Consider the following 27,072-nt stretch of genomic DNA (forward strand, 5'->3'; position numbering starts at 1 on the left):
TTATCTTAATCTTACCTGTAAGAAGGGAAGACTAAACCAAGGTTAATGCTATCTTTGGACTTCCCCCCAATGGCTCAGTGGATAAAGAATCCATCTGCAATACAGGAGACACAGGAGATGCAGGTTTGATCCCTGGGCCAGGAAGATCCCCTGGAGAAGGGAAATGGCAACCCACTCCAGTATTCTTGCCTGGAAAATCATGGACAGAGGAGCTTGGCGGGCTATAGTCCAATTGCAAGACTTGGACACAATTTAGCGACTAAACCACCCCCCACTACCACCACCACCACAATGCTGTCATTGGTAAAGCAGTAGAAGTCTCTCAGGGTATAAAGGATGTTTGGTCATTTTTGTGGCTTGGACAGTGTTCCTGGTTTTTTGTGTGTTGAGACAGTGGTCTTTTTTTTGTCTTGATACATCATGGTCATGCAACAGACCTGTCTGATGTTGATGTTCTGTAAAGTTGTTTATGTGCAACAGGAGAACAACATGCCCTAGCTGTGAGGGCCAGGACGACTCTGTAGCAACAGCAAGGCCCAGCTAATAGTACCAGGTCAGTTGCTGGATGTCAGGGACTACTTTTCTCTCTGTTCTTTAGGAAGTCTTTTGTGTTCACTGTATCTGCGGGCCCTATAGTTGCTTGGAGCCCAGAGGTTCCAGAATTTCCCTACATACTCAGTTCCCTCATCTCTGAGTTGGGAAATACAGAGAATCTACTTTATAGGGATTTTTGTGAGAAATAGTGCCAATTATATTAACATGAAAGTTTATATAGTTAGTGCCTGGCACTTAGTTAAGTGCTCAGCAAACGTTAATTGTTTTCTTTAGTGGGGGCATGTTTGGCTTCTGTCCTATCACATCATTTTAAAAAGAGTATGGATTGACTGAATAGCATATAAAACTTTAAAATTTCTTGCAAATCAAAACCACAATGAGGTACCATCTCACTCCAGTCAGAATGGCTGCTATCAAACAGTCTACAAACAATAAATGCTGGAGAGGGTGTGGAGAAAAGGGAACCCTTTTACACTGTTGGTGGGAATGCAAACTAGTACAGCCACTATGGAGAACAGTGTGGAGATACCTTTAAGAACTGGAAATGGAACTGCCGTACGATCCAGCAATCCCACTGATGGGCATACACACTGAGGAAAGCAGAATTGAAAGAGACACATGTACCCCAATGTTCATTGCAGCATTGTTTACAATAGCTAGGACATGGAATCAACCTAGATGTTCATCGGCAGACAAATGGATAAGGAAGTTGTGGTACATATACACAATGAAATATTACTCAGCTCTTAAAAAGAACGCATTTGAGTCAGTTCTAATGAGATGGATGAAACTGGAGCCTATTACACAGAGTGAAGTAAGTCAGAAAGAAAAACACCAATACAGTATATTAACACATATATATGGAATTTAGAAAGATGGTAACAATGACCCTATATGCAGGACAGCAAAAAAGACACAGATGTAAAGAACAGACTTTTGGACTCTGGGAGAAGGTGAGGATGGGATGATTTGAGAGAAGAGCATTGAAACATGTATATTACCATATGTGAAATAGATGACCAGTCCAAGTTCGATGCATGAAACAGGGCACTCAAAGCTGGTGCACTGGGATGACCCAAAGGGATGGGATGGGGAGGGAGGTGGGAGGGGGGTTTGGGATGGGGGGACACATGTACACCCGTGACTGATTCATGTTGCTGTATGGCAGAAACCACCACAATATTGTAAAGTAATTGGTCTCCAATTAAAAATAAATAATTTTAAAAGTAAAAATTAAAAAAAAAAAACTTTAAAATTTCTTTTCTTTTTTTCTCAGATCAGCTCCTGTACCCTTCACATTTCTGCCAACACTAAAAACAAACTTTCTTGTTCATCTCTCAGTAGTTTTGTATGTATTGAATTCAGGGATAAAGACTACACTTGACAACCTTAACAGACCTCCCTGCTTTGCACATGCAGCCCAGTGTAGCCTTCTTTTTTCCTCAGAGTCTACATAGTTCACAACCATCCGCTTTTACTTACCATCAGTGTGTCTGTTCTGTTTTCTAGACTATCCCCCTCCTAGCGTCCTTCTCTTTCTATCTCTTTAATTTTTTCCTGTATGACTCTTCTTAACAATCATTTTATTATATGATCATGTTCATCCTAACTGGTTATCTTCCTAACTGGTTACCTAGCTGGAATTCACATGATTAATGGTTTTTCATTGGCCTTCCACCCTGCTAGATAGATACTGGGATAATGCATGAGAAGATCATGTTTAAACCATAGTGTAGAGTCATGGTACTGGGTCAGCTGAACTTGTGCCTATTGGAACAGGGTCCTTCTTTTGCATGGGTTAACAGTGATTGGGTTACAAAGTGAAGGTGTGGTTTGCATCACCAGGGTGCAGTTCAAAGCAAGGACTGCCTGTAGTTTTTTTCTTTTTCTTTTTTTTTTAGCTAAAATGTACAGATTTTAGATTTTGGTTCATCTCTATAAATACCTGTAAATATACATTAAACATATAAATTATAGATAGCTGTATAAATATATACTTATGTAAAAGCTGTTATTTAGCTCTAGGAGGTTTAATTTCTTATTTGCCCCTTATTAGTAACTTGGACTGACTATATTAAAATCTAGAAGTTATGTCAGTATTATGGGAAAGGGGAAAATGAATTTTCAGAATAAACTTAAAATACCTCTAAAAGAAATTTCAGTTTTAGAGGTGTACAGTTCAGAATAAAATTTTTTTAGAAATACTGGAGGCTAGAGAGAGTTCTGGGAAGAAAAGAGTTGAAAAGGACTTCATAAAATAATCTAGAACTCATCATACTACAAGTTTGAATTTATCTCACTTGTTTTGCATTATTTGGTTACTAGAATGAATTCCAGTGCAGAATCAGCTTATTTAATTAAGCTCAGATGAGTGGGAGTTGTAGGGAAAAAGGCACCCTTGAATCCATTTAGTTTGCCTACCCTACTCTCCCTCTTAAACCTGTCTGCCCTGATAAACTCTCTTGCTGTGCCCTGTTGGTGGCAGGTACCCAAAACACCCAGTGCAGCGCCTGGCACACATACTGCCAGCAGGTGAGCACCCGTGCCCTTCACCTTTCTGCCGACATAGAACTCAGCCCTCTTCAGTATGCAAAGAAGGTATTCTTGTGAATTTTAAAATATATTCTTTATTTTAAGGTATGATGAATGGGTAAAGGCTGACAGGATAATCTGGCCATTGGACAAAGGTGGACCAAAGAAAAAACAGAAGAAAAAAGCTAAAGTATGTATACAGGTGCTATATCCTTTAGATAACAGGAGTTGTTCATATTGTATTAATACTGTGTTTTCTAGAAAACTTGTTTTCTCATATAATCATTTTGAGTCTTTCAAAGTAATTGTGAGTTTGCCCCTTAGGCCCCAGAAGCTAAAAAGTAAAAAATATGAACACATTTCCACACTATTTCAGGAAAGGTAAAAACCAGCTTCCCCTGGGGCACGGGCTTCAAATGCAAAGGCTTACGAGGTTCTCTAGAAAAGCGGTAAAGTAGGACTGAGCCTGACAAAGAAGAGGTTATGTCCCTCATCTAGAGAGGATAGAACTAACCACTCTGCTGTGGGATGCAGACTCAGGCTTGCCAGATTTTAGATTTTTTTTTTCTCTCAAGACAAGTGTATTTTTTAAAAAATAAAATCTGGTTTTTAAATGCTGGAAGCTAATACTAAGTTTTAAAGCATACATTGGCTATATGTTCTGTCCTCATCCACACCCTCAATTTTCAGCCTTTGCTGTAGAGATGATGACATACCTTTCTTTTCCTCAGGAAATAGTCCGAGACAAGGGGAGAGCTGAATAGTACATAGCTCTCTTATGTGCTGCCTCTGACCTTCACAATATAATTGCAGTGTTAACCATGTTGAAGTTGTAGAACATCATACTCATTTAAGTACAAAACATTAGAAAACTATTTAATTTTAATTTTTCCATAACTACAGATTACGAGTTGATGTAACTAATCTTTTTCAGTCACAGTTTTCCTTGGCAAAGTAGAGTATTTATTTTTCATAAAGGTACTATTTCTCATACATTTTATTGTTGTAACCTAGAACAAAGAAGACAGTGAAAAGGATGAAAAGAGGGATGAGGAGAGGCAGAAGTCAAAACGGGGACGACCTCCTTTAAAATCTACTCTTTCGTCTAACATGCCGTATGGTTTGTCTAAGACTGCAAACAGTGACGGAAAATCAGGTACCAGAAGTGCTCGAAGCAATAGGCCAGACAGCTCACCTCTGTCAAATGGAATGGAAGGTGCTCAATTTTGAGGATCATTGATTAAAAAAAAAAAAAATCAATCATATAAATAATAAAACCAGTTGTGTGAGAGATTCATAGGAAGTCATCTAGGTTTTTAATACATAATTTAAATTACAAAATTTGATTTGAACAAAATGTTTATTTTGCTGTACCCTATTTATTTAAAATTCAGTGATATTTTACATTAATTAGGAGTACCTTTTCTTGACAATATCAGAAATATTCTATTTTAATAGAGCATGGGTTGACAGGCCAGTATGCCACCCTGTCCTACGAAGCATGCACTGGTGTCTCCTGTAATCCACTGCTGTTCTGCTGCTGCTGCTGCTAAGTCGCTTCGGTCATGTCCGACTCTGTGCGACCCCATAGACGGCAGCCCACTAGGCTCCTCTGTCCCTGGGATTCTCCGGGCAAGAAAACTGGAGTGGGTTGCCATTTCCTTCTCCAATGCATGAAAGTGAAAAGTGAAAGTGAAGTCGCTCAGTCGTGCCCGACTCTTAGCGACCCCATGGACTGCAGCCTGACAGGCTCCTCCATCCATGGGATTTTCCAGGCAAGGGTACTGGAGTGGGTTGCTATCGCCTTCATCTAGGATCTTCACCATTGCTGTTCACCTAGGATCTTTCAGTAAAGCTGAGACTGTTTTTCAAAGAGAGCAGAAACTAAAGTGGTAGACACATGTTTTGTGATGAATATAAGTGAACATATTTTATTCTGCATTTACGTTTTTTCCAACTTTTCTACTTTTGTATATTTTTCTATGTAATTTAAGAAATGTTAAATATAGAAAATGTTCACATAAGAATTTTCCTCCCTTGAAAACTTCTGAACCACAGGATTGCCATGAATCCACCACGTGGAGCTTTTGTGCAAGTTAGAAAGGGCATCTTTCCTCCCCTTTACTGCCATCTGCTGGAAGGCTGATATAATACACAAATGCAAGATTTCCACAAAGGTGCAAATGCTCTTAGAAGCACGCACATATACAGCCTACAAAATTATACGTTTTCTTGCTAAACTGCTTCATAAAAGTAAAAAACTACCTTTTTAAAAAAATGAGACAAAATTCTAAATTCTGTATATGATAAAACCATAAAATAAAACTACATACCTTTTCACTTAAAAAGTACATTTAAGCTTTCCTTTTTGCACTGTAAAATATGAGCACCATGTGGGCAGAATTCTTGTATTTTACAACTTCTATATCATCTTATAACATTATTTACTATTTAAAAAGTTCTCTGACTTAAAGAGAATGGTTTTTTTTGCAGAAAGGTAACTGGCCTATACTTTCCTTTCTCTTAATCAGAGGAATATTTACATTTTTGAGAATTCAAGCTTCTCATTTTTACACATCTTTTCAGAATTAAGTAGAATGTCATACTCCTTTCTAAGGACATAAAATGGGCATTCCAGATTTTAATCAGTACCTCTCAAATCAAACCACTTCATACGTTAACTTCATATTTCAGTACTAGTCCTTTGATTTTTCTAAGGGTTGCTGCTGCTGCTGCTAAGTCGCTTCAGTTGTGTCCGACTCTGTGCGACCCCATAGACGGCAGTCCACCAGGCTCCCCCATCCCTGGGATTCTCCAGGCAAGAACACTGGAGTGGGTTGCTATTTCCTTCTCCAATGCATGAAAGTGAACAGTCAAAGTGAAGTCGCTCAGTCATGTCCGACTCTTCGCGACCCCATGGACTGCAGCCTACCAGGCTCCTCCGTCCATGGGATTTTCCAGGCAAGAGTACTGGATTGGGGTGCCATTGCCTTCTCCGTTTCTAAGGGTTACTGTAGCCTAAATATGATACTAGTAAAAATTGGAAAAGAGCTCTTTTACAGAATTGAGACAGTAATATTTTTCTATGTAATATATTTTCACATGGAGTTTACTTGAGATCTCCTTTCCCCCATTTTTGGCACAAATATATGGTTTATTTTATATGAGAAATTTCTACAAGGAGGTATTCAGAGGTACATGATTAAGAGTTTTGTCTTTGGCAGAATTTTTATTATAAATTACATTGGTAATTAAGTAGAAACTTGTGTAATATAATATTTTCTCTTGCAGACTCCTGTTCATCTGATAGTGAAACAGAAGACCTTTTAGAAAAGAATTTGATGAATGAAGAACTTTCTCCTGATATTAAAGAAGAATTAGAAAAAAATGAAAATTTAAATGATGATAAGCTAGATGAAGAAAATCCAAAGACTGCTCCACATATATTAAAAGAAAATGATAGGACTCAAATGCAGTCTTTAGAAACCTTAAAGTTAGAAGTTGGAGAGAATGAACAAATAGTACAGATTTTAGGAAATAAAGTGGAGCAAGAAGAAGTTAAGAAAGATGCAGAAAAATCTCCTAAAGGAAAGGGAAGACGAAGCAAGACAAAAGATCTTTCTTTAGAAATTATAAAAATTTCATCATTTACCCAGGATGAAGCAGGAACTGAACCCCATATAGATGCTCAGAGTCCAGAATTTTCTTCGTTAGACAGTAAAAACTTTTCTTCTGCTACTGAAGATGAAATTGACCAATGTGCAAAAGAAAAAAAGTTGAAACGAAAGATCCTGGGACAGTCATCACCAGAGAAAAGAATAAGAATTGAGAACAGAATGGAAATGACAAATAGCATATCTAGCATATCTCAAGAAAGGACCAGTGATTGCACTGCATCTGAGGGAGTGAAAAACTTAAATTTTGAACAACACTTTGAAATAGAAAATGAAGGAATGCCATCATTAATAGCAGAGCCAAACCAATGCGTTCAAGAATTGACTAATGAAAAATTCGATGGTCCAGCAGAAGAAACTGTAAATACTCCGCTAAAGGAAGAGGAAGATGCAATGCCTCTGATTGGGCCAGAAACCTTGGTTTGCCATGAAGTAGATTTGGATGATTTGGATGAAAAGGAGAAAACCAGCATTGAGGACGCAGTAGTTGAAAGCTCTGAATCTAACTCTCTTGTTTCTATTCCACCTGCCCTACCTCCTGTAGCACAGCATAACTTTTCAGTAGCATCACCACTTACTCTCAGCCAAGATGAGTCTCGAAGTATAAAAAGTGAGAGTGACATAACTATTGAAGTTGACAGTATTGCTGAAGAATCTCAAGAAGGTCTCTGTGAGAGGGAATCAGCAAATGGCTTTGAAGCCAGTGTTGCCTCTGGTACCTGTAGTATAATTGTTCAAGAAAGAGAGAGCAGAGAGAAGGGTAAGGACTCCTAGGGAGAAAATCAGTCTATATGTTAAAATTCAGAATTAGTATGCTAAGAGTTTTAGGAGCTTTGATCTGTTAAGTACCCTTCTTCCCTTCCTTCTTCTTTCCCTCCCTCCTTCCTTCCTTCTCTTTTTCCCTTCCTCCTCTCCTGTGTTTCTTCTTTTTCCTTCCTTCCTTCCCCCCTCTCCCTCTCTACCCCACCCTTTTTAAAAAACATATACATGGGAATTCATGTAGGCAGATGAATGAACATACTTGCTCTTGATTTTTTTTTCTAATTTTTTCTTTCCACTTATTTCAGGTCAGAAAAGGCCAAGTGATGGAACTAGTGGATTATTGGCAAAAAAGCAGAAGCGAACCCCAAAGCGAACAAGTGCTGTAGCCAAAAATGAAAAGAATGGAGCAGGTTGGTGCTTTGCAACACTGGCTTTAGTATGGTGTTAGTACTTTCAGCAGTTTTTTGGCCTGATCATCTGTGTCAGCTTAAAACTAAATTTGGTTTATTCTGTTCTGAAAAGTAGCAATTTTTCCATTAGTTTTTCATCTGAAAATTTGCTTGTCAATTTTATTTAGAGCTGAGATAGCTGTGGTTGTTTTTTATGCTTATTGCATTTCTTATGTAATGCAGTTTAATATTAGAGGAATATGTTTGGAAATCTTGAAAAAAATAACAAGAATAGAATAAAACAAATAGAATTTGAAAAACAGAAAAATGTTTTTCAAATACATCTGAAAACAGATGTATGTACAATAAAGAATAAAGTTAAGTTATGGGATATAGTAGGAAAAAACATGGTTGATTTTGACAAATTATAACTTTACATCCAACACATGTCTTCCTACAAGTCTGAAATGGAAATACTAGACTACGGTAGATACATATTCCAAGGAAGGAGCATATAATTTATTTAAGACAAAGGACATTTCAAAAAAAATCCTTTGAACCGTATTTCAAGTACTCAGTAATCAGATGTGGCTAATGGCTGAAAAGACAGGTATGGAGTATAGAGAAAGAGTGATAGAGATGAGACTAGAAAGATAGCAGGAATTGCAAAGGGAAAATGAATGAGTTTACAGTGGATGCATGGACAGACGTTACCTTAGTCAAAATGACCACCACCAACAACGGGATCAAGTTAAGTGACGTGCCGCCTGACGGGATGCACCGTGAAGAGTGTCGTGCACATCTGCGACATTCCTGTCAAAGACGTATGACCCGACTGTGATCGTGAGGACCCAGCAACAAGTTCAAACTGAAGGATACTCTGTAGAATAATTGGCCTGTAATTTTAAAAATTGTCAGGGTCACGAAAGTCAAAGAGGAACCATTCCAGATTGAAGGACATTTATGTGACAAGTAAATGAGGTATATAATTCTCACCTGGATACTATTGGTATAAAGAACATTATTGGGTCAAACTAGAGATACTTGGGGAGAAGGCGATGGCACCCCACTCCAGTACTCTTGCCTGGAAAATCCCATGGATGGAGGAGCCTGGTAGGCTGCAGTCCATGGGGTCACTAAGAGTCGGGCACGACTGAGCGACTTCACTTTTCACTTTCATGAATTGGAGAAGGAAATGGCAACCCACTCCAGTATTCTTGCCTGGAGAATCCCAGGGGGGACGGGGGAGCCTGGTGGGCTGCCGTCTATAGGGTCGCACAGAGTCAGACACAACTGAAGTCACTTAGCAGTAGCAGCAGCAGAGATACTTGTGTGGAGTCTGAGGATTAGATGACAGTAATATATCTGGTTGTTTAGGAGTGTGGTGGATTTAAAAACACATCCACAAATGTGTTGATATGCTTCTCTTCAAGAGGCAAAGCCCAGTTCCTTCATTTTGGGTATGGGCTGTATTTAGTCACTTTCTTTTAACTAGTAAAATAGAGTGGACGTGATGGAGTATAACTTGAAGCTCATAAAAGGCACAACAGATTCGTCTCTGCTTTCCTCTGGATCAGTTGCTCTGGGGAAAGTTAGCTGCTATGTTGGGAGGACAGTCAAGCAGTGTATGGAGAGGCCCACGTGGTGAGGAACCAAGCATATCCTTCCTACAGCCAGCAAAACTGAGGCTTCCTGATGCTCACTAACAGCCATGTGAGTGAGCCATCCTGGAGCATATCATTCAGCTTCAGTCAGGTCTTCAGAGACCAGAGCCTGGGCTAAAAGCTTGGCAGCAACCCCACAAGATTCCCTGAGCCAGGCCACAAAGCCACAATGCTTCCAGATTCTGACCCTCAGAAACCATGTGAGATACTAAACATTTGTAGTTTTAAACTGCTAAGTTCTGGCTAATTTGTAGATAACTAAAACAAGGAGAATGTTCTCATTTATAAGACATAAACACTATAAGGTTCTCAAATATGGCAGGGCAAGTTATCCTCAAATGGCAGAAAAACATTTTTTAGTAACCATTCTTCATCTTTTTTGTAAGTTTGAAAATTGTCTCAAAGTAAAAAGTTAAAAAAGGAAAAAAGAAAGGAGATCAGTTTTTCTTTTTGGAAAGAATCTTTGGCTTAACTGAGGCAGTGAAAGAAGGGATGAATGAAGAGAATTAGGACATAAAGTCACTGTGTGTGTGCGCTAAGTCGCTTTAGTCTTGTCCAATTCTTTGTGACTCCATGGACTGTAGCCTGCCCAGCTCCTCTGTCCATGGGATTCTCCAGGCAAGAATACTGGAGCAGGTTGCCATTTCTTCCTCAGAGCATCTTCCCAATACAGATATCGAAGCTGTGTCTCTTACGGCTCTTGCATTGGTAGGCAGGTTCTTTACCACCAGTGCCACCTGGGAAACCCAAGAATCGTGGAGTGTGTAGCCATTTCTTTCTCCAGGGGATCTTCCTGACGCAAGATCAAACCCGGATCTCCATTGCGGGTAGATTCTTTACCATTTAAGCCACCAGGGAAGCCCATAAAATCACTAGGACTCTATTATTAGTAGTAAGATATGAGGAACTGGTTAACTAACATATGGCATACAGGAGTAGCAGCAGATTATTGGAAGAGTAATTTAGGGAATGTTGTATTAGAGGTACCAAGTATTAGGGAAATAAGGCTCAGGAGCTTCGAAAAGAGTCTGGTTTTAGAAGATAGTTGTTGAAGGATTACAAGATGATAAAGCTGCTATGTGAGGGTTGTAAAATGAGAAGAAAAAGGACCAGGAGTGGAATTATGTGGCATATCCCTTTAAATGGGCCAGGAAGAGGAGAATAGAAGCAGATTAGAGATAAATGAAAATCAGTAAACAGTTGTTGGTTTGAATAGGAAAGATGGTTCAAATGCAATAGAATATTCACGTGGGATTAAAATGTATTCATTGAAGTTGGTGAATAGTGTTAGGGGCCCTAATAAGAGCATGGGAAGGAGATGGATTAGAAGGTATGAAAATCAGGATAACAACGAATTTCTCTTTCATGAAATTTGACCCTAAAGAGAAGGAAAGAGGTACCAGCCAAAGGGGGAGGTTTTCCTCTCCTTCCCTCCTTCTCTCTCTAAGGGATGGGAAAGCTTTAAGCATGTTGGTAGACTCTGAAAAAAGAAGAAAAGATAAAATGACATTGAGGTGTTTCAGAGGAGCTGAGAATAAATGGTTTCAAGAGTATAGCTGAAGATATTATAGTAGTTTGCCCAGAATTACAGTCTCCTCTTTTTGAGGCTGAAAAAGTGCCAAAGGGACAGATACAGTAGGGAAGGGGCTGGGAAATATGGTGTGTAACCCACAACTTTGCCTTTTTAGTAGAAGGCACAGTTGGATTTTGAGAGTAAATATGGTGGAAGTAGGGTGTAGACTTTGAAATAAAGCAGAAAAGTTGAGAGAAAATTCTAATTTGTTATTAAATGAAAACCAAAAGCATCTCGCTCAGTGCAGATTTGGTGAGGAGATACAGACTTGGAACCAAATATCTGCTCACATTTTATTATACACATGTTAACAGCTGGGTGTTTATTTTGTGCTTCTTTATATATATAGTTTGGGTTGGTCCCCTTTTGGGTTGTTTTTATGTTTTGTTTTAAACATATATAGGGCAATACTATGCTTATTGTTTAACTTTATCATTTCATAATCTGTTTTGGATATTTGGTCATTTTTGTTCCAAAAAGAGATGGGAATACCAGACTACCTTACCTGCCTCCTGAGAAACCTGTATGCAGGTCAAGAAGCAACAGTAAGAACTGGACATGGAACAACAGACTGGTTCCAAATTGGAAAAGGAGTACGTCAAGGCTGTATACTGTCATCCTGCTTATTTAACTTATAAGCAGAGTACATCATGTGAAATGCTGGGCTGGATGAAGCACAAGCTGGAATCAAGATTGCCAGAAGAAGTACCAACAACCTCAGATATGCAGATAATACCGCGCTAACAGCAGAAAGCAAAGAGGAACTAAAGAGCCTCTTGATGAAGGTGAAAGAGGAAAGTGAAAAAGCTGCTTTAAAACTCACCATTCATAAAACTAAGATCCTGCCATCCGGTCCTATCATTTCATGGCAAATAGATGGGGAAAATGTGGAAGCACTGGCAGATTTTATTTTCCCAGGCTCTAAAATCACTGCAGATGGTGACTGCAGCTATGAAATTAAAAGACGCTTGCTCCTTGGAAGAAAAGCTATGACCAACCTAGAAAACATATTAAAAATCAGAGACATCACTTTGCTGATAAAGGTCCTTCTAGTCAAAGCTATGATTTTTCTAGTAGTCATGTTTGAATGTGAGAGTTGAACCATAAAGAAGGCAGAGTGTAGAAGAATTGATGCTTTTGAACTGTGGCATGAAGAAGACTGTTGAGAGTCACCTGGACAGCAAGGAGATAAAACCAGTCAGTCCTAAAGGAAATCAACCCCGAATATTCATTGAAAAGACTGCTGCTGAAGCTAAAGCTCCAATACTTTAGTCACCTCATGTGAAGAGCTCACTCATTGGAAAAGACCCTACTGCCAGACCCTTCCCCAGCATCGGGAAGATTAAAGGCAAAAAGAGAAGGTGGTGACAGAGGATGGTATCACCGACTCAATGCACATGAGTTTGAACAAGCTCCAGGAAATGGACAGGAAAGCCTGGCATCCTGCATCGGGTTGCAAATAGTCAGATACGACTTAGCAACTGAAAAACAACAATAATATATAATTCTTAGCCATTTCCCTTTTGGTAGGTATTTAGGTTATTTCCATCTTTTTATTGTTATAAAACTTAGCACTTTTGTGCATTTGTTTCTTTAGGATACCAAAAAGTGTAATTGCTGGGTCTGTTGCATTTTTAAAGTTTTTATCATTTATAATCTGAGTTAACTTTTTCTTCTTATAGGACAAAGCAGTGATAGTGAAGATCTTCCTGTCCTAGACAATTCAAGTAAATGTACCCCAGTAAAGCATCTTAGTGTATCTAAGCCACAGAAGCTTGCACGATCCCCTGCAAGGATATCCCCTCACATCAAAGATGGAGAAAAAGATAAACAGAAAGAAAAACATCCGAATTCATCCCCTCGGACATATAAGTGGAGCTTTCAACTCAGTAAGATGCTTATAGAAAACTTGAATGTATATCACAAAGTGATATGTCAAATGTCAAAAGTGATATGTTAAAATGTCAAAACAAGGAATAATAATTAGCAAATTCATTTATTTAGGTATCCTAAATATTGCCTTATCAATAATCATTACTTACTATAAATTAAAGAATCTGTGTCTTATATGTTAACTTCATAAACACTGGCGAAAGCTCTCCAGTTATGAAATGAGACATGTATGATTTATACAGATTGATGAAACTTAAACATCCTTTCTTGTATTGACAATTGGAAATAACTAAAACGTCAATACAAAGACACTATATGGGTGAACAGCTACAATTATAGATCAGAGATGCTGTATGTTGGATGTTTTCTTGTGCTTCTCTGATCATTCAGTGATATATCATTAAGTAATATATATTTAGTTAAGAAAATTTGGGATGTATATAGAAATCTTATTCATGAATTTAATGTCTTCTCTTTTTATAGAACCTTATTTAGTGTACTGTTAGGTTTTAATAAACTAAAGCTTTTGTTGATTTATGAGTCAGAGTTTTGAAAGAACTGCCATCTTTTTTTTCTTATAGAATTATTTTTAATTCCAAAGTAACTGTTTTTTTGCCTTTTAGATGAATTAGATAATATGAACAGTACAGAGAGAATCTCTTTTCTCCAAGAAAAACTACAGGAAATCAGAAAATATTACATGTCTTTGAAGTCTGAAGTTGCAACCATAGACAGGAGGAGAAAAAGATTAAAAAAGAAAGACAGAGAAGGTAATTTGATTATAATTTTTCTTCTCTCTATTTTTCAAATATATACCGTATCACTTTAGAAGATTTAGGCTTGTCACTTTTTGAATATAGTATATAAATTATTTTTAGATTGCTAGGTTTTCTTCTTTGTTGCTATTGTTGAAATGAGTCAACAACTGAATTAGTCAGAATGAGACTTTTGCTTTTGGTTTTTTAAAACATTATTTATTTTTATTTTTTGGCTGTGCTGGGTCTTCTTTGCTTTGTGTGTGCTTTCTCTGACTTCCACGAGCGGGGACCACTCTTCGTTGCGATGTGCAGGCTTCTTGGTCGGGTGGCTTTTCCTGTTGTGGAGCACAGGCTGTAGGGCACATGGGCTTCAGGAGTTGCAGCTCACAGGCTCAGTAATTGTGGTGCATGGGCTTCGCTGCTCTGTGGCGTGTGGAATCTTCCAGACCAGGGTTGAACCCAACCTGTGTCCCCTTCATTGGCAGGTGGACTCCAATCCACTGCTCCACCAGGGAAGTCCAGAATGAGACTTTTGAAAGGGACTATGAGCTGTTTTACAAAATGTGTGATTTTACTAAATGTGGGTTCTCAAGAAGAGCCTGCTCCCTCTGAATATCTCTCACTATTCAATAGACATTTTATTGACTGCCTATTAACAGGCATTATCTATTATGGGGTTCATCAAAACAAAGAAGCATATGGCTTCTTCTCGAGGAGATTGTCTTGTTGGGATTGTAAGGCATTTCCTAAGCAACTACTGCATAAGATACTTCAGCTCTACAACATTAATGCACATATACCATATGCCAGGCCTTCTTTCAGGTGGTGAAAGTACAGAGATGAATGAGATACAGACCTCGATCTAAAAGTCTTACTGTCCAGTGGAACTGTGTGTTGAGAGTCCTAAGAGTGATACACAAGTATAGGTGGAAGGAGAGATGACTTTGATATTATCATAAAGACAGTAGCATCTAAGCTAAACCTTAAAAATGTATAGGATTGGCTTTAGTTAAACATTGTCATGCTCATGTCTGCCCCAAGCCCCAAGCCCAGGCTTCACTAAAATAATATAAAGAAAACTAAAAGCCCTATATGTACAAGGACAAGAGAATGGGACAGCAGATTGGCTGTGGCCAACAGGAAGTGTCAGCAGTATGTCAGCACATGAGAGAATGCTAAAAGCCTAAGCTTGTTTATCCTTGTAGTGGGACAAAACAAGGAGAAGCTAGTTCATACTACATCACCCCCCAGAAAAGCTCTGAAGGCAATGTAAAGTGTGAGGCTGAAAAATGGGAGACTGGTTGAAATGGAAGGAGAAATTGGATCCTTTCATCCCACCCTGTGAAGCAAACTACCTTTTCCCCTAGCTTTAGCCAAAAAAAAAAAAACAACCCAGGAGGTTACGTTATTGGAGGCTGGAAGGCATCAACAGGCTTATAGACAGACTCAGGAAACCAACCATAGCTGAAGGTGAGGGTTAAGTGGTATTAAGTGGTAAACCAAAAAGACGGAGCTTGAGTAAAAGTTGCCAGTAATGAATGATGAGACTCCTATTCCTTTTCCAAACTAAGATCTCATCTTCTTAGCCCTCTGAAAGCTGGTAACTAAGCTTATGATTATTCCTGGAAGGAGACTGAAAGATTCCTCTAAAGAAACTGGTCAGTCCAAAAGAAATGATCTAACAGATACCAGCATTTGGAGGTTCCTGAACCAAAAAGCAAGTTCCTTGCCAATCACCACGTGTACAGTGCCCAGCATTTAAAAGCCTGACATCCTCATGTACAACTTCCAATTAGCTCAATGCTCCTTCTCTTAAATATGGAAGTGAAGATCAGATGTTTGAGGAAAGCCCCTACATAAAGACAGAAACCAAAATAGAAAATGAGAACAAAAAAGAACTTGCAACATGCCATATAAAAACAACTATAATTAATATCCAGAGTTACAGGAAGGATACTGCAGTCTTGAAACAAGAATGTGGTGGTGGTTTAGTTGCTAAGTTGTATCTGACTCTTGTGGTCCCATGAACTGTAGCCTGCCAGGCTCCTCTGTCCATGGGATTCTCCAGGAAAGAATACTAGAGTGGGTTGCCACTTCCTTCTCCATGAAGCCAGAATATGAGACTGTTATTGAAATTCAGAGAACATGAAGGATCTCTTAAAAATATGGTGGTAGGAATAAAAAATAAAAAGGATTAGATAACAAGGCTAGAGAAATACCAGTAAAAATAAAAAAGATAATAGGAGAGAATAAGAGTATAGGATCTGGCTGTAAGTGCAGATAGAACTTCTGAATCATAGGCTTTATAGAAAGAGAGCACTGAATAAACATAGGAGGAAGTTGTCATCAAAGACCTAAGAAAAATTTCCAGAACTGAAGGAGATGGATTAGAAGATTGAAAGGACTCATAAAGAATGGGAGGGGTTGTGGTGGGAGGGTGAGCAGGAATCACACCAAAGCAAATTATGAAACTTCAGAACCCTTTGGATAAAGGTAAGATTCTAAAAGCTTACCATATATGTGTTATTCTCTCAGTCATGTCTGACTCTTTGCAACCCTATGGAACTGTAGCCCACCAGGCTTCTCTGCCCATGGGATTTTCCAGGCAAGAATACTGGAGAGGGTAGCCATTTCCTTCTCCAGGGGATCTTCCCAACCCAGGGATTGAACCCATGTCTCGTACATCTCCTGTATTGGCAGTGGGTTCTTTATCACTAACACCACCTGGGAAGCCTTTTACCATATAAAGGTACATACAAAAAGATGGGCCTCAGAACAGCATCAGATTTCTCATGACAGATTTCTCGATGGTGTCATTAAAACTAGAAGCCAAGTTATGAAGATGACATGAGATCCAGCAAAGAAGGAATCCCATATAGGAAAACAATAAGGAAAATCTAAAGATGATGGTGAAGGGAAGCCCTAGAATGACTACTGCATAGCAAGCCTACAAAGCGGCTATTTCAGAAATAGGATAGAACAGTAGGGGAGGGCTCTAGGAGGGATGTCCCTTTAAGAAAAAAAAAAAAAGTAAATTACCTGATAGGCTTGCCCATCTCTAGAGAAGTTTTCTATCTATGGCACTTAAGGGATGAATTACTGATAGAATGGCCTGTATCATATGTGGTCTTGAAGCATTCAATTCTAAGTCCAGCAGTTCTCAATTCCTGGAAATACAGTGGAGCAAAAGGAAAGAGACTGACTTTCTTTCTTTGTCCTTTTGAAAAACTAAATAGCAAGAAGTCTTTACAGAATTTTTAAACACAAGAAGAACAAATCAACAAATGGAACTTTCTTCATAGAACTTTCAGTTGCTTTGAGTTTCCTAAAGGTCATACAAGTTTCAGACAACCAAGAATATAATTTTCTTATGGTCTTCTTCCCTTTTTTGATTTTTTTAATTTGTGTGTGTGTGAAGTGAGTTATTAAAGTGAAACATTGAGTGACTTCTAGCATACATATTGGAATTTGTAGTAATGAGTTAAATATATTGACAGTACACACACTGAGGGAGGTATACCTAAATAAAAATTAAAACTTCAAGTAAAATAGGAATAATTGAGCAAAGATTTGCAAAAGATAGAGCTCTGCAAAGAAGTGTAAACTAAAAAATGGCAAAGCAGCTGATGCATAGAATAGTGATCTTTAATCCATGCTTCTGGAGCGTTATGTCAAAGTCACTTGGGCACTTTTTCTAGTCACTCAGCCACAGTTCCATCCTGATCCCATGATTCTGATACCTGATCTAGATTACTGCTCTTTGCTTATGAGAGTCTTGTGTCCATCTGGTATATTGGGACAGGATCAAGATAGGAAGCCAATGGTTAGCTGGTTACAAGATATTTTCTAGGATGGGGAATTCTTTTAGGGTCCTCTAACCCAGAGAAAGGCAGGAATTTGCTACAGTGAAAACTTACCTCAGGTTGATCTTGTTTCTGATTTGGGGACAAAGGTGATTTTCTTTCAGGGATCTTTCAAGTAGGAATTTAAGAGTTTATACCTAGTCTTTATATTTTATGGTGCCTTTTTCAGTTACTTAGTGATTAGAGACTGATTCGGAGAAGGCAATGGCACCCCACTCCAGTACTCTTGCCTGGCAAATCCCATGGACAGAAGAAGAGCTTGGAAGGCTGCAGTCCATGGGGTCGCTGAGGGTCAGACACGACTGAGCGACTTTACTTTCACTTTTCACTTTCATGCACTGGAGAAGGAAATGGCAACCCACTCCAGTGTTCTTGCCTGGAGAATCCCAGGGACGGGGAGCCTGGTGGGCTGCCGTCTATGGGGTCACACAGAGTCGGACACGACTGAAGCGACTTAGCAGCAGCAGCAGCAGAGACTGATTCCACTCAGTTAAGCCAAACAAAATTTTTGCTGCTGTTAATTCCTTCATGCACCATTTGAGAAGGCTATAATGGAAGTGAATAATGTTTAAGAAATTTATTTCTAATTTGCCAGTGGTTGGGTATCTGTGTGTGATAGTTTTCTAGTCTAATGTAGCTTGTTTGATTCCACAGTGTCTCATGCCGGAGCCTCCATGTCATCTGCTTCATCGGACACTGGAATGAGTCCCTCCTCCTCATCTCCCCCACAAAACGTACTTGCTGTAGAATGCAGGTGATAAACGTTTTCTCTGCCTTCCCAGCAGTTTGCTGCCATGGACATAAATCCCCAAACCCCGAAATACAACCACAGAAAGCACTCAACTGGTTTGACATTGCTAAGTATATCCTGTACACTTTTCAAGGCTGGATTGTATCTACTCCTTTCTCTTTTCTTTTTTTCTGTTGCAAAAAATAAGCTGATTAGTAACTGAAGTTTAGGCAGCCTGCCATATTTGTCATAATTTTTCCTCTATAATTTTTTTTTTCATTTTTTCTTGTGAAGATAGAAAAAGGGCACTTAGCAAATTTGAAATTGTATAATAAAGCTTTCAGGTGTTACAGAAATCATAGACAAGCAAGTGCACATGGTAAACATCAAAATATTATCCAGCTAAATAGTTACTGCTGCACTTTCACTGAGATGTATTTGAACACTTGGTGAGTAGGGGGTTTATGTTGTGTTCTTTTTAATTGTTGTTGTTGGTTTTATTATTTTTGTGGAAGCACTTGCTATTTAGAACTGCCAAAGTATATGTTCAGCAGTGTGCCCAGGTTTAAGGTGTAAATGGGACAAAATAAATTGTGAAAGGAAGTGTAGTTGACTGAAAACTACAGTTGTAATAAGTCTTCCACTTTTTATAGGATTTTTGAGCACACAATTATGCAAATATTTTAATGTTTATTAATGTTTACAGTGGAATTGTGAATAAGTTTTCAGTGGACTATCTTATCCCTTGACAAAAATATTTTGTCTTTTTTCTATGTAATTTCAGAGTTTTTATTTTGTTACAAAAAAACAAAAATGAAATATATAACAACAATGAAGTTATTTAACAAGATTTCTAAAGCTGAAAATTTTGTGTAAAATAAGGTATTATCTTGCAACTTGTTAAATATATTTATTCAGACATTGGATGTTGTATTTTTATGTATTTTTTAAAATATTAATAAAATTGAAAAAAAGAAAATTCTAGGTTAATTCACTCTTCAAATGACAATAGCTCTCAGCTGTCCCTTTTGCAGGAGGTTGCATCCAGCAGCTTTGCCTGTATTGAAGGGAATCTGTCTCAGTCCTTCAAACAGTGTAGAACTATATAAATGGGCATCTGGATCATTAAAGTATGTCCTTGTTTAGAAACTTTGGCAGTCCTAGTATTTAAACCATTTTGAGGATCAAATTTTTGGTTGCCCTTAAAATATTTTGTCACCGTTTTTATGTTTGCTATACTGCCGAATAAATTTATATCTCCCAAAGTTGAGATGCAACAACTAAGTAAAGCAATTATGTATGCTTTGTTTGTGAATTGTTTCACAGACTGATACATTTTGTAAATAATTCTTCCAAAATCATGTACTTAAAGCATTTTTGCCATATACATTATGTAAAAAGGTGATTTTTTAAAATCAGTTTTTAAATTCATGTTTGTACATTGAAAGGGGTTTTTTTTAAACCCCCTTTTCTGTGTTTAATATGCTGTAGAGTAATAACCTAGATGCTCTAGACTGTATATCAGGATCTGATTTACAAGAACAAAGTCAGAGCCAAACACTAGTGATGGCATAGCATTACTGAAATCATTGTTTCTTAATTTCATTTTACCACATTGTGAACTTGTGATTCAGATTCCTTCCATTTTCGCAGAGAATTAAAAACAAAAAAGTACTCTTGTAAAATGCACTTTTCTGTCTTTTCTTTGCAAAGCAGAAGTATTCCAATGTAAAATAAAAATGGAGCTCAGTGGGCAGTATTAATAAAGGCCATGTTTTAAACATAGGCTTTATATTTTCAGTTTTCATTTAAGTGATTGTTTTTTTTTTCTCCAAGTGCCAGTAACTCACAGTTGGAAAATCAGACTTCACAAAACAAAGCATATTCAATACATTCTATGTAATCTTCAGTCTCTACAATTAAATATTTCTAGTACTTAATTATAAAAATCTTAAAACTGTGTCATTCTAATACAGTTGGAACCAAGAGGCAACCTTATATTCATACATTAGATATTTTAATGATTTATCAGCTTGAATATTGTCCTTTCTAATCATTATAAATCTGGTAATGAAGTATTGAGACCTTGCTACAGAGAGCAAAATTATATATTCACTGAATGGGTACATGAACACTGTTAAAATCCTTTTATTGGGGCCAGTGGCTGGAAAGGACTATGAAAGTAATTGAATTTTGAAATAGTATTGATGAGGTATTAAATTCAAACATTCACCATATTTTGAAATTAGTTAACCTTTGAGTAGATAGCTCTTCTATATGACTAAAAAAATAAATAAAGCTACTCTTTAATATGTAAAGTGAAAGGTGCTATCTATAAAATCAACTTTTTTGAAGATTATGGAGATTTCTGTTTTAATATTCCAGGTGTGCTTTTACTGTAAAATTTCTGGTTTTCCTGTTCTTCACTAAGGTATTGGTACTTAACACATTACATGCTCTGTCTTCTACAGAATTACTTTAAATTGGAAATCTTTATGCATTGTGCTATTAATTTCTTTATATACCTTTCTTATAAGCCCTGTAGTATAACATAGCTATCAGCATCATGTAAGCATTTTGAAGCTCTGAATTCAACCACACATAAAAACAATTATTTGAATTTATTCATCAACAATTTATTGGGTATCTTTGATGTCCCAGGCATTGTGTTAAGGCCCAGGAGACAAAACAGTGAACGTGACAGAAATAGGCCCCTGTATTTGTGGACTGCATAATCTAATGAGCTCTATGTTAAACAGTTACGCTATGTAATTCTTATCTATTGGCCTGATTATCATATGAAGTTATGGCGTGCCATCAGAAAAATGATACCGAGTCCAACTAGTGTGAAGGCAAACGTTGTCTGGGGAGGCTTTGCAGAGAAAGCAAACTGAGCCCCATTGAGGATTATAAATTGGTTAGACAAATAGGGGGAGAAATATGGAAAGTAAAATGCTCAGGCACACTGAGAAGTTGGTGCTAAGCACAGAGCTGAAGCAGAAGAGGTAGGAGCCAGGTCAAGCAGAGGTATTCAGGCACTGCTCAAGTCTTATATACTTGCCCATCTCTGCCTCTTGCTGCTTCTGTTCCCCCCACCACTCTCACCCTACATATTCAGAACTATTTTAAGAGCCACTTTTCAGGAAGCCTTTGCTGACTTCTTAACCACCCCCAGAATATCACTCTCCTTTATGCTCGTATATCATGTTCAATCTTTAATATTTTCTTGACAACTTACCTTGTACATTACATTAGTTTATGTATGTGACAAGATGTGTAGTTCCCTAAGGACTCCTCAGTCACAGGGGTATCCCACAAAGTGCCTGGTCCAGCACCTAATATGGAGTAAGATGGTCAAAATTATGTTTACTTAAATTAAGATTTGAATTGCCATTGTATTTTTACTAATGATGCTTATGCACAAAGTCAGACATTTAAAAGTTGTCTTTGGTGTTCTTTTCATAAAGTGATTTAAAAATAATATTTGAAAAGTGTAAAACTTGTTCAGCAGTCTAATCTCCAAAAAATATCCTTAAGCTGATGAGTTCTTTTTCCTCTTCTCTTTGTTTCGTCTTTCCTTTTTCACTACCCTCATATAGTTACAGATTTTTATGCCATTACAGGAAAACTACAGTATGTCATAGCGTTCATCATTAGTGAATACTGAAAGATCTTAAACAGAATAAGAAGAGCAGTGTTTCTAATTTTGGAATTTGTAATTAACATAATTATGAAGTCATCGTCATTCTATAATTTGTACCACACAAAATTCACCTTGAAAAGTTCTACTTTTGAAAAACTTAAGAAGCTTCCATGTAGATACAGTAAATGAGTACATAATAAGTAACTGGATTTCTTCTCAAGACTAAGTTACATTAAATAAGACGATCTGATTCAAATCACTTTTTAGTATATCTCATGGGCTTCCCTAGTGCCTCAGTCAGTAAAGAATTCGCCTGCAATATGGGAGACCTGGGTTCGATCCCGGGTTGGGAAGATCCTCTGGAGAAGGGCATGGCAACCCACTCCAGTATTCTTGCCTGGAGAATCCTTATGGACAGAGGAGCCTGGCGAGCTGCAGTCCATGGGGTTGCAAAGAGACCTAGCGACTACACACAGCACACGTAAAAATTATGTTTATTTATCTGAAATTCAAATGAACAGTTTCAGTGATGCAGTCATTATCTCCACAATTAACCCTATAATAGAGCTAGTTTAAGGCAGTTATGAACACAGACTTAACTGGTAGTATTCCTTTGATAGGACACCTTTACCATCAATAGTTAACTGCTTTTAGAAATTCTCTTTGATCCTTATCCAAACCTGCACTCAAATAAACTGCATTAAAATTAAAAACTTCTCTATGACAAGATATTGAATAATTATGAATAAAGCCACTATAAATATCCACATACAGGTTTTTGTTTGAGCATAAGTTTTCATTTCTCTTGGGTAAGCACCTAAGAGTAAGTTTTGTATGACTGTACCATTTTGCATTTCCACCAGCAACACACAGATTTCAGTTGCACTAAATCCTTGCCAGTACTGGATATTGTCAGGTGTTTTTGTTTTTTAGCAGTTCTAATAGTTGTGATATTTAGAAAGGTAAAGTGATTTGCCCATCCTCAGCTTATAAATCCTATTAAGGAGAATTTCAGACCCCATAAGTTCTGCATCCACCCAAGTGTTGGGGTGGATGCAGAAGAACTCAAACTCTTACTCCCTGCTATTTGAGAATACAAAGTGGTACAACTACTTTGGAAAAATTTCAACAGTTTATTAAGAATTTAAGCATATGACCCAGCCATTCCATTCTTAGAAACTTACCCAAGAGAAATGAAAGCATGTCCATACAAAGTAACAAAAACTTGAAATAACCCAAATATCTATCAGCTGGTGAATAGATTAATAAATTATTGCATATCCATACAATGGAAAACAGCTCAGCAGTAAAATGAAATAGATGAGACAGGTAACAAATTAGTTGACTCAATCAAGCTGGGTGAAAGAAGCCAGTCAACAAAGAATACATAGTTTATGATTCATTCTAAAAAATACATATATCAATCTATAGTGACAAAAAAGCAAATCACTGGGTTCTTAGAAACTTTGTAGGGGCTGTGGAGTGGGTGAGCTGGGAGGAAGAGATTATAAAGGGGCCAAGGAGACATCTGGTGGTTATGGTTGTATTCGTTATCTTTCTTGTTAAAATTATTTCATGGGTGTACACATGTGAAAATTAATGAAAGTGTATCCTTTAAATGTGTGCAGGCTGAACGTAAAACAATCTTCTAAAGCATAGGACCATGCAAACCCAAACCCAAGGTTTGTGGTTGGCTAGTTCAGAATTCAGGTTAATCAAGTTGGTGTTTTTTTAGCCTGGTGAAAGTAAGGAGAGATTTGTGCTTTTTCCCATCAAAATATGTTATGACACTTTTGAGGTTCCTTCATCTGACTGGAAATCTTAAGATCCTCCTGCTAACACAGGTAAAATAGGCCCAGTATATCATTTCTCAACGTTGAGTATAAACAGAAATCCTATTTTTCATTATTTAACTAAGCTAATTTATGTAACCTTTTCCTCTAATATCTGAACATTTCTCAAATATCTTTTTGAAGTACTGATGCTATTAAATTGAAAATTTTACTGTTAACAACTTTGAGCAGTCACTCCTGAATTAAGATTTTATGTGATCTTCATTTCTTGTTATTAGAGTTTATACTCTCATCCTGTATAAGTTGCTAGTTTAATAGTCAAAGAATCCTGCCTTATAGTTTTATTACACTTTATGATTCACTGTGTCTTCAGCTTCCATCTGTTTTCTCCATTGTCTCAAGGTTTCTTCCCTCTACAGCGCCAGTCACCTGCCTCACCTCTCTCTAGCCTCATCTTGGAACACACTGTCAAGCACTTAACCTCGCCTCTGGCAGTTTTGCTGAGTTACATATTAGTACTAAATGACATAAGTAAGAAGTAAGGAAATGGGTAATGTCTAAAAGAGAGTAATAATATTAAAAGGGCTTAACATGCAGAAATCAATGGTTTTTTTTTTTCATTCACTGGTTCATTTAACAGACATCAATAGACTGCTTCCTGTGTACCACGTTTTCTTTGGTGGAGTATGATTTTTAGCACAATAGACTCAATTTGCCAGTAATGGACTTAAAAATGAAGAACTATCTTTAAAATTGATAAGCCTCTAGCCAGGCTGATTAGAAAGGAAATAGAGAAGACACAAATCGCCAGTATCAGGAATGAGAAAGTGGCATTGCTGCAGACTGTCTATAGCTATTATAGGGATAATAGAGGAATACTATGAATATCTCTATGCTAATAAATTCAACAACTCAGATGAAATGGAAAAGTTGAAAGACATAAATTACCTAAATTCACAATAAATATATAACCAGATTAACACTATTATCAAATGGAATTAATGTTAAAAACCTTCCCACAAAGTAAAACTCAAGATCCAGCTTTACTGTGAATTGTACCAAATATTTAAGGAATACCTAATGTTAAAACTAAGGAAGACATGAATTCATCAAACTCTTGAAAAAACTGAGGATGAAAGAATGCTGCCGATTGACTCTATGAGCCCAGCTCTCCTCTAACATCAAAACTAGACAATGAAAGAAAGGAAAACTAAAGACCAATATCCTTGTGAATATATATGCAAAAATGCTAAACAGAATTTTAGCAAATAGAATCCAAAAACATATTAAAAGGAAAATACAATGTGAGTCAAATAGGGTTTATCTCAGGAATGTATGGTTGGTTTGATAGTCAAAAATTAATATAATTCAGCTTGTAACAAGGAACCATCAGATGCAGAAAAGGCATTTGACAAAACCCAACATCCATTCCTCAACAGACAGAATAGAGGGCAACTTCCTCAACCTGATAAAGGACATCTATCAAAAGTGTACAGTTAACATACTTAATGATGAAAGAAAAAGAAGTCCTAGGCATTCAAACTGGTGAGTTTAGCAAGAATGCAGGATGCAAGATTAATAGATGAAAATCAATTGTATTTCTACATCCTTACTGTTGTTTAGCTGCTAAGTCATGACAGACTCTTTTGTGACCGCTCGAACTGTAACCCTCCAGGCTCCTCTGTCTATGATATATCCCCGGGGCAAGAATACTAGAGTCGGTTGCCATTTCCTTCTACAGGGGATCTTCCTGACCCAGGGATCGAACCTGGGTCTCCTGCATCGGCAGGCAGATTCTTTACCACTAAGCCACCAGGGAAGCTCCATTAATATGTATTAGCAAAAAATAATCACAACAGACTGGTTCCAAAAAGGAAAAGGAGTACATCGAGGCTGTATACTGTCACTCTGCTTATTTAATTTATATGCAGAGTACATCATGAGAAACGCTGGGCTGGAGGAAGCACAAGGTGGAATCAAGATTGCTGGGAGAAATATCAATAACCTCAGATATGCAGATGACACCACCCTTATAGCAGAAAGTGAAGAACTGAACATGAAGGAAGAGAGTTAAAAAGTTGGCTTAAAGCTCAACATTCGGAAAACTAAGATCATGGCATCTGGTCCCATCACTTCATGGCAAATAGATGGGGAAACAGTGGCTGACTTTATTTTTGGGGGCTCCAAAATCACTGCAGATGGTGACTGCAGCCATGAAATTAAAAGACACTTATTCCTTGGAAGGAAAGTTATGACCAACCTAGACAGTGTATTAAAAAGCAGAGACATTACTTTGTCAACAAAGGTCTGTCTAGTCAAAGCTATGGTTTTTCCAGTGGTCATGTATGGATGTGAGAGATGGACTCTAAAGAAAGCTGAGCACTGAAGAATTGATGCTTTTGAACTGTGGTGTTGGAGAAGACTCTTGAGAGTCCCTTGGACTGCAAGGAGATTCAACCAGTCCATCCTAAAGGAGATCAGTCCTGGGTATTCATTGGAAGGACTGATGTTGAAGCTGAAACTCCAATACTTTGGCCACCTTATGCGAAGAGCTGACTCATTGGAAAAGACCCTGATGCTGGGAAAGATTGAGGGCAGGAGGAAAAGGGGAGGGACAGAGGATGAGATGGTTCGATGGCATCACCAACTCAATGGACATGGGTTTGAGTAGACTCCGGCAGTTGGTGATGGACAGGGAGGCCTGGTGTGCTGTGGTTCATGGGGTCGCAAATTGTCAGACACAACTGAGCGACTGAACTGAATCAGAAACTTAAATTGTAAAAGTATCATTTACAATAGCATAAAAACACGAAACATGTTACAATAAATCTGACAAAGGATGGGAAAGACTTAAAACTACAAAGAATTGCTGAGGTAAGACTAAGTACAGTTTTGTTAAAGAAATGGTGCTGAACGATAGGATATCCATATGCAGAAAGAATGAACATATACAAAAACTCAGAATGGACTGCAAAACCTAAAACTAACACTTTTAAAAAGAAATCAGGAGAAAATCTTTGTGACCTTGCACCTATCTGAGTTAGGTAAAGATTTCTTAAATACAACACCAAAAGCTCAATCCATAAAGGAATATGTTGATGAATTGGACTTCATTAAACTTAAACTCCTTGGCTCTTTAAAAGACTGAAAGAATGAATAATTCTTTTGTTAAAAGAATAAAAAGATAAGAAACAAACTGGGAGAAAACATTTGCAAAGCATTTATCAGATAAAGGACTTGTAT

General features: G+C 37.6%; 1 protein-coding gene across 3 annotated transcripts in view; it reads left to right on the forward strand.

The window, feature by feature from the left end:
• ARID4A (AT-rich interaction domain 4A) overlaps positions 1 to 18,860 on the forward strand; it is a 61,256-nt gene extending 42,396 nt beyond the window's left edge. For 2 of the 3 annotated variants that reach the window (XM_055538186.1, XM_055538187.1), the window contains exons 18-24: positions 3,193 to 3,277; positions 4,102 to 4,303; positions 6,379 to 7,521; positions 7,829 to 7,933; positions 12,832 to 13,038; positions 13,666 to 13,812; positions 18,318 to 18,860. In XM_055538186.1, coding sequence (XP_055394161.1) covers positions 3,193 to 3,277; positions 4,102 to 4,303; positions 6,379 to 7,521; positions 7,829 to 7,933; positions 12,832 to 13,038; positions 13,666 to 13,812; positions 18,318 to 18,421 — 1,993 coding nt within the window. In that variant the 3' untranslated portion in view covers positions 18,422 to 18,860. The remainder of the gene's footprint in view (positions 1 to 3,192; positions 3,278 to 4,101; positions 4,304 to 6,378; positions 7,522 to 7,828; positions 7,934 to 12,831; positions 13,039 to 13,665; positions 13,813 to 18,317) is intronic. The other variant, XM_055538188.1, reaches the window with a different exon arrangement.
• The last annotated feature ends 8,212 nt before the right edge of the window (positions 18,861 to 27,072 follow it).

This window comes from Bubalus kerabau, chromosome 10 (genome assembly GCF_029407905.1).
Source record: "Bubalus kerabau isolate K-KA32 ecotype Philippines breed swamp buffalo chromosome 10, PCC_UOA_SB_1v2, whole genome shotgun sequence".
Taxonomy (NCBI): domain Eukaryota; kingdom Metazoa; phylum Chordata; class Mammalia; order Artiodactyla; family Bovidae; genus Bubalus; species Bubalus kerabau.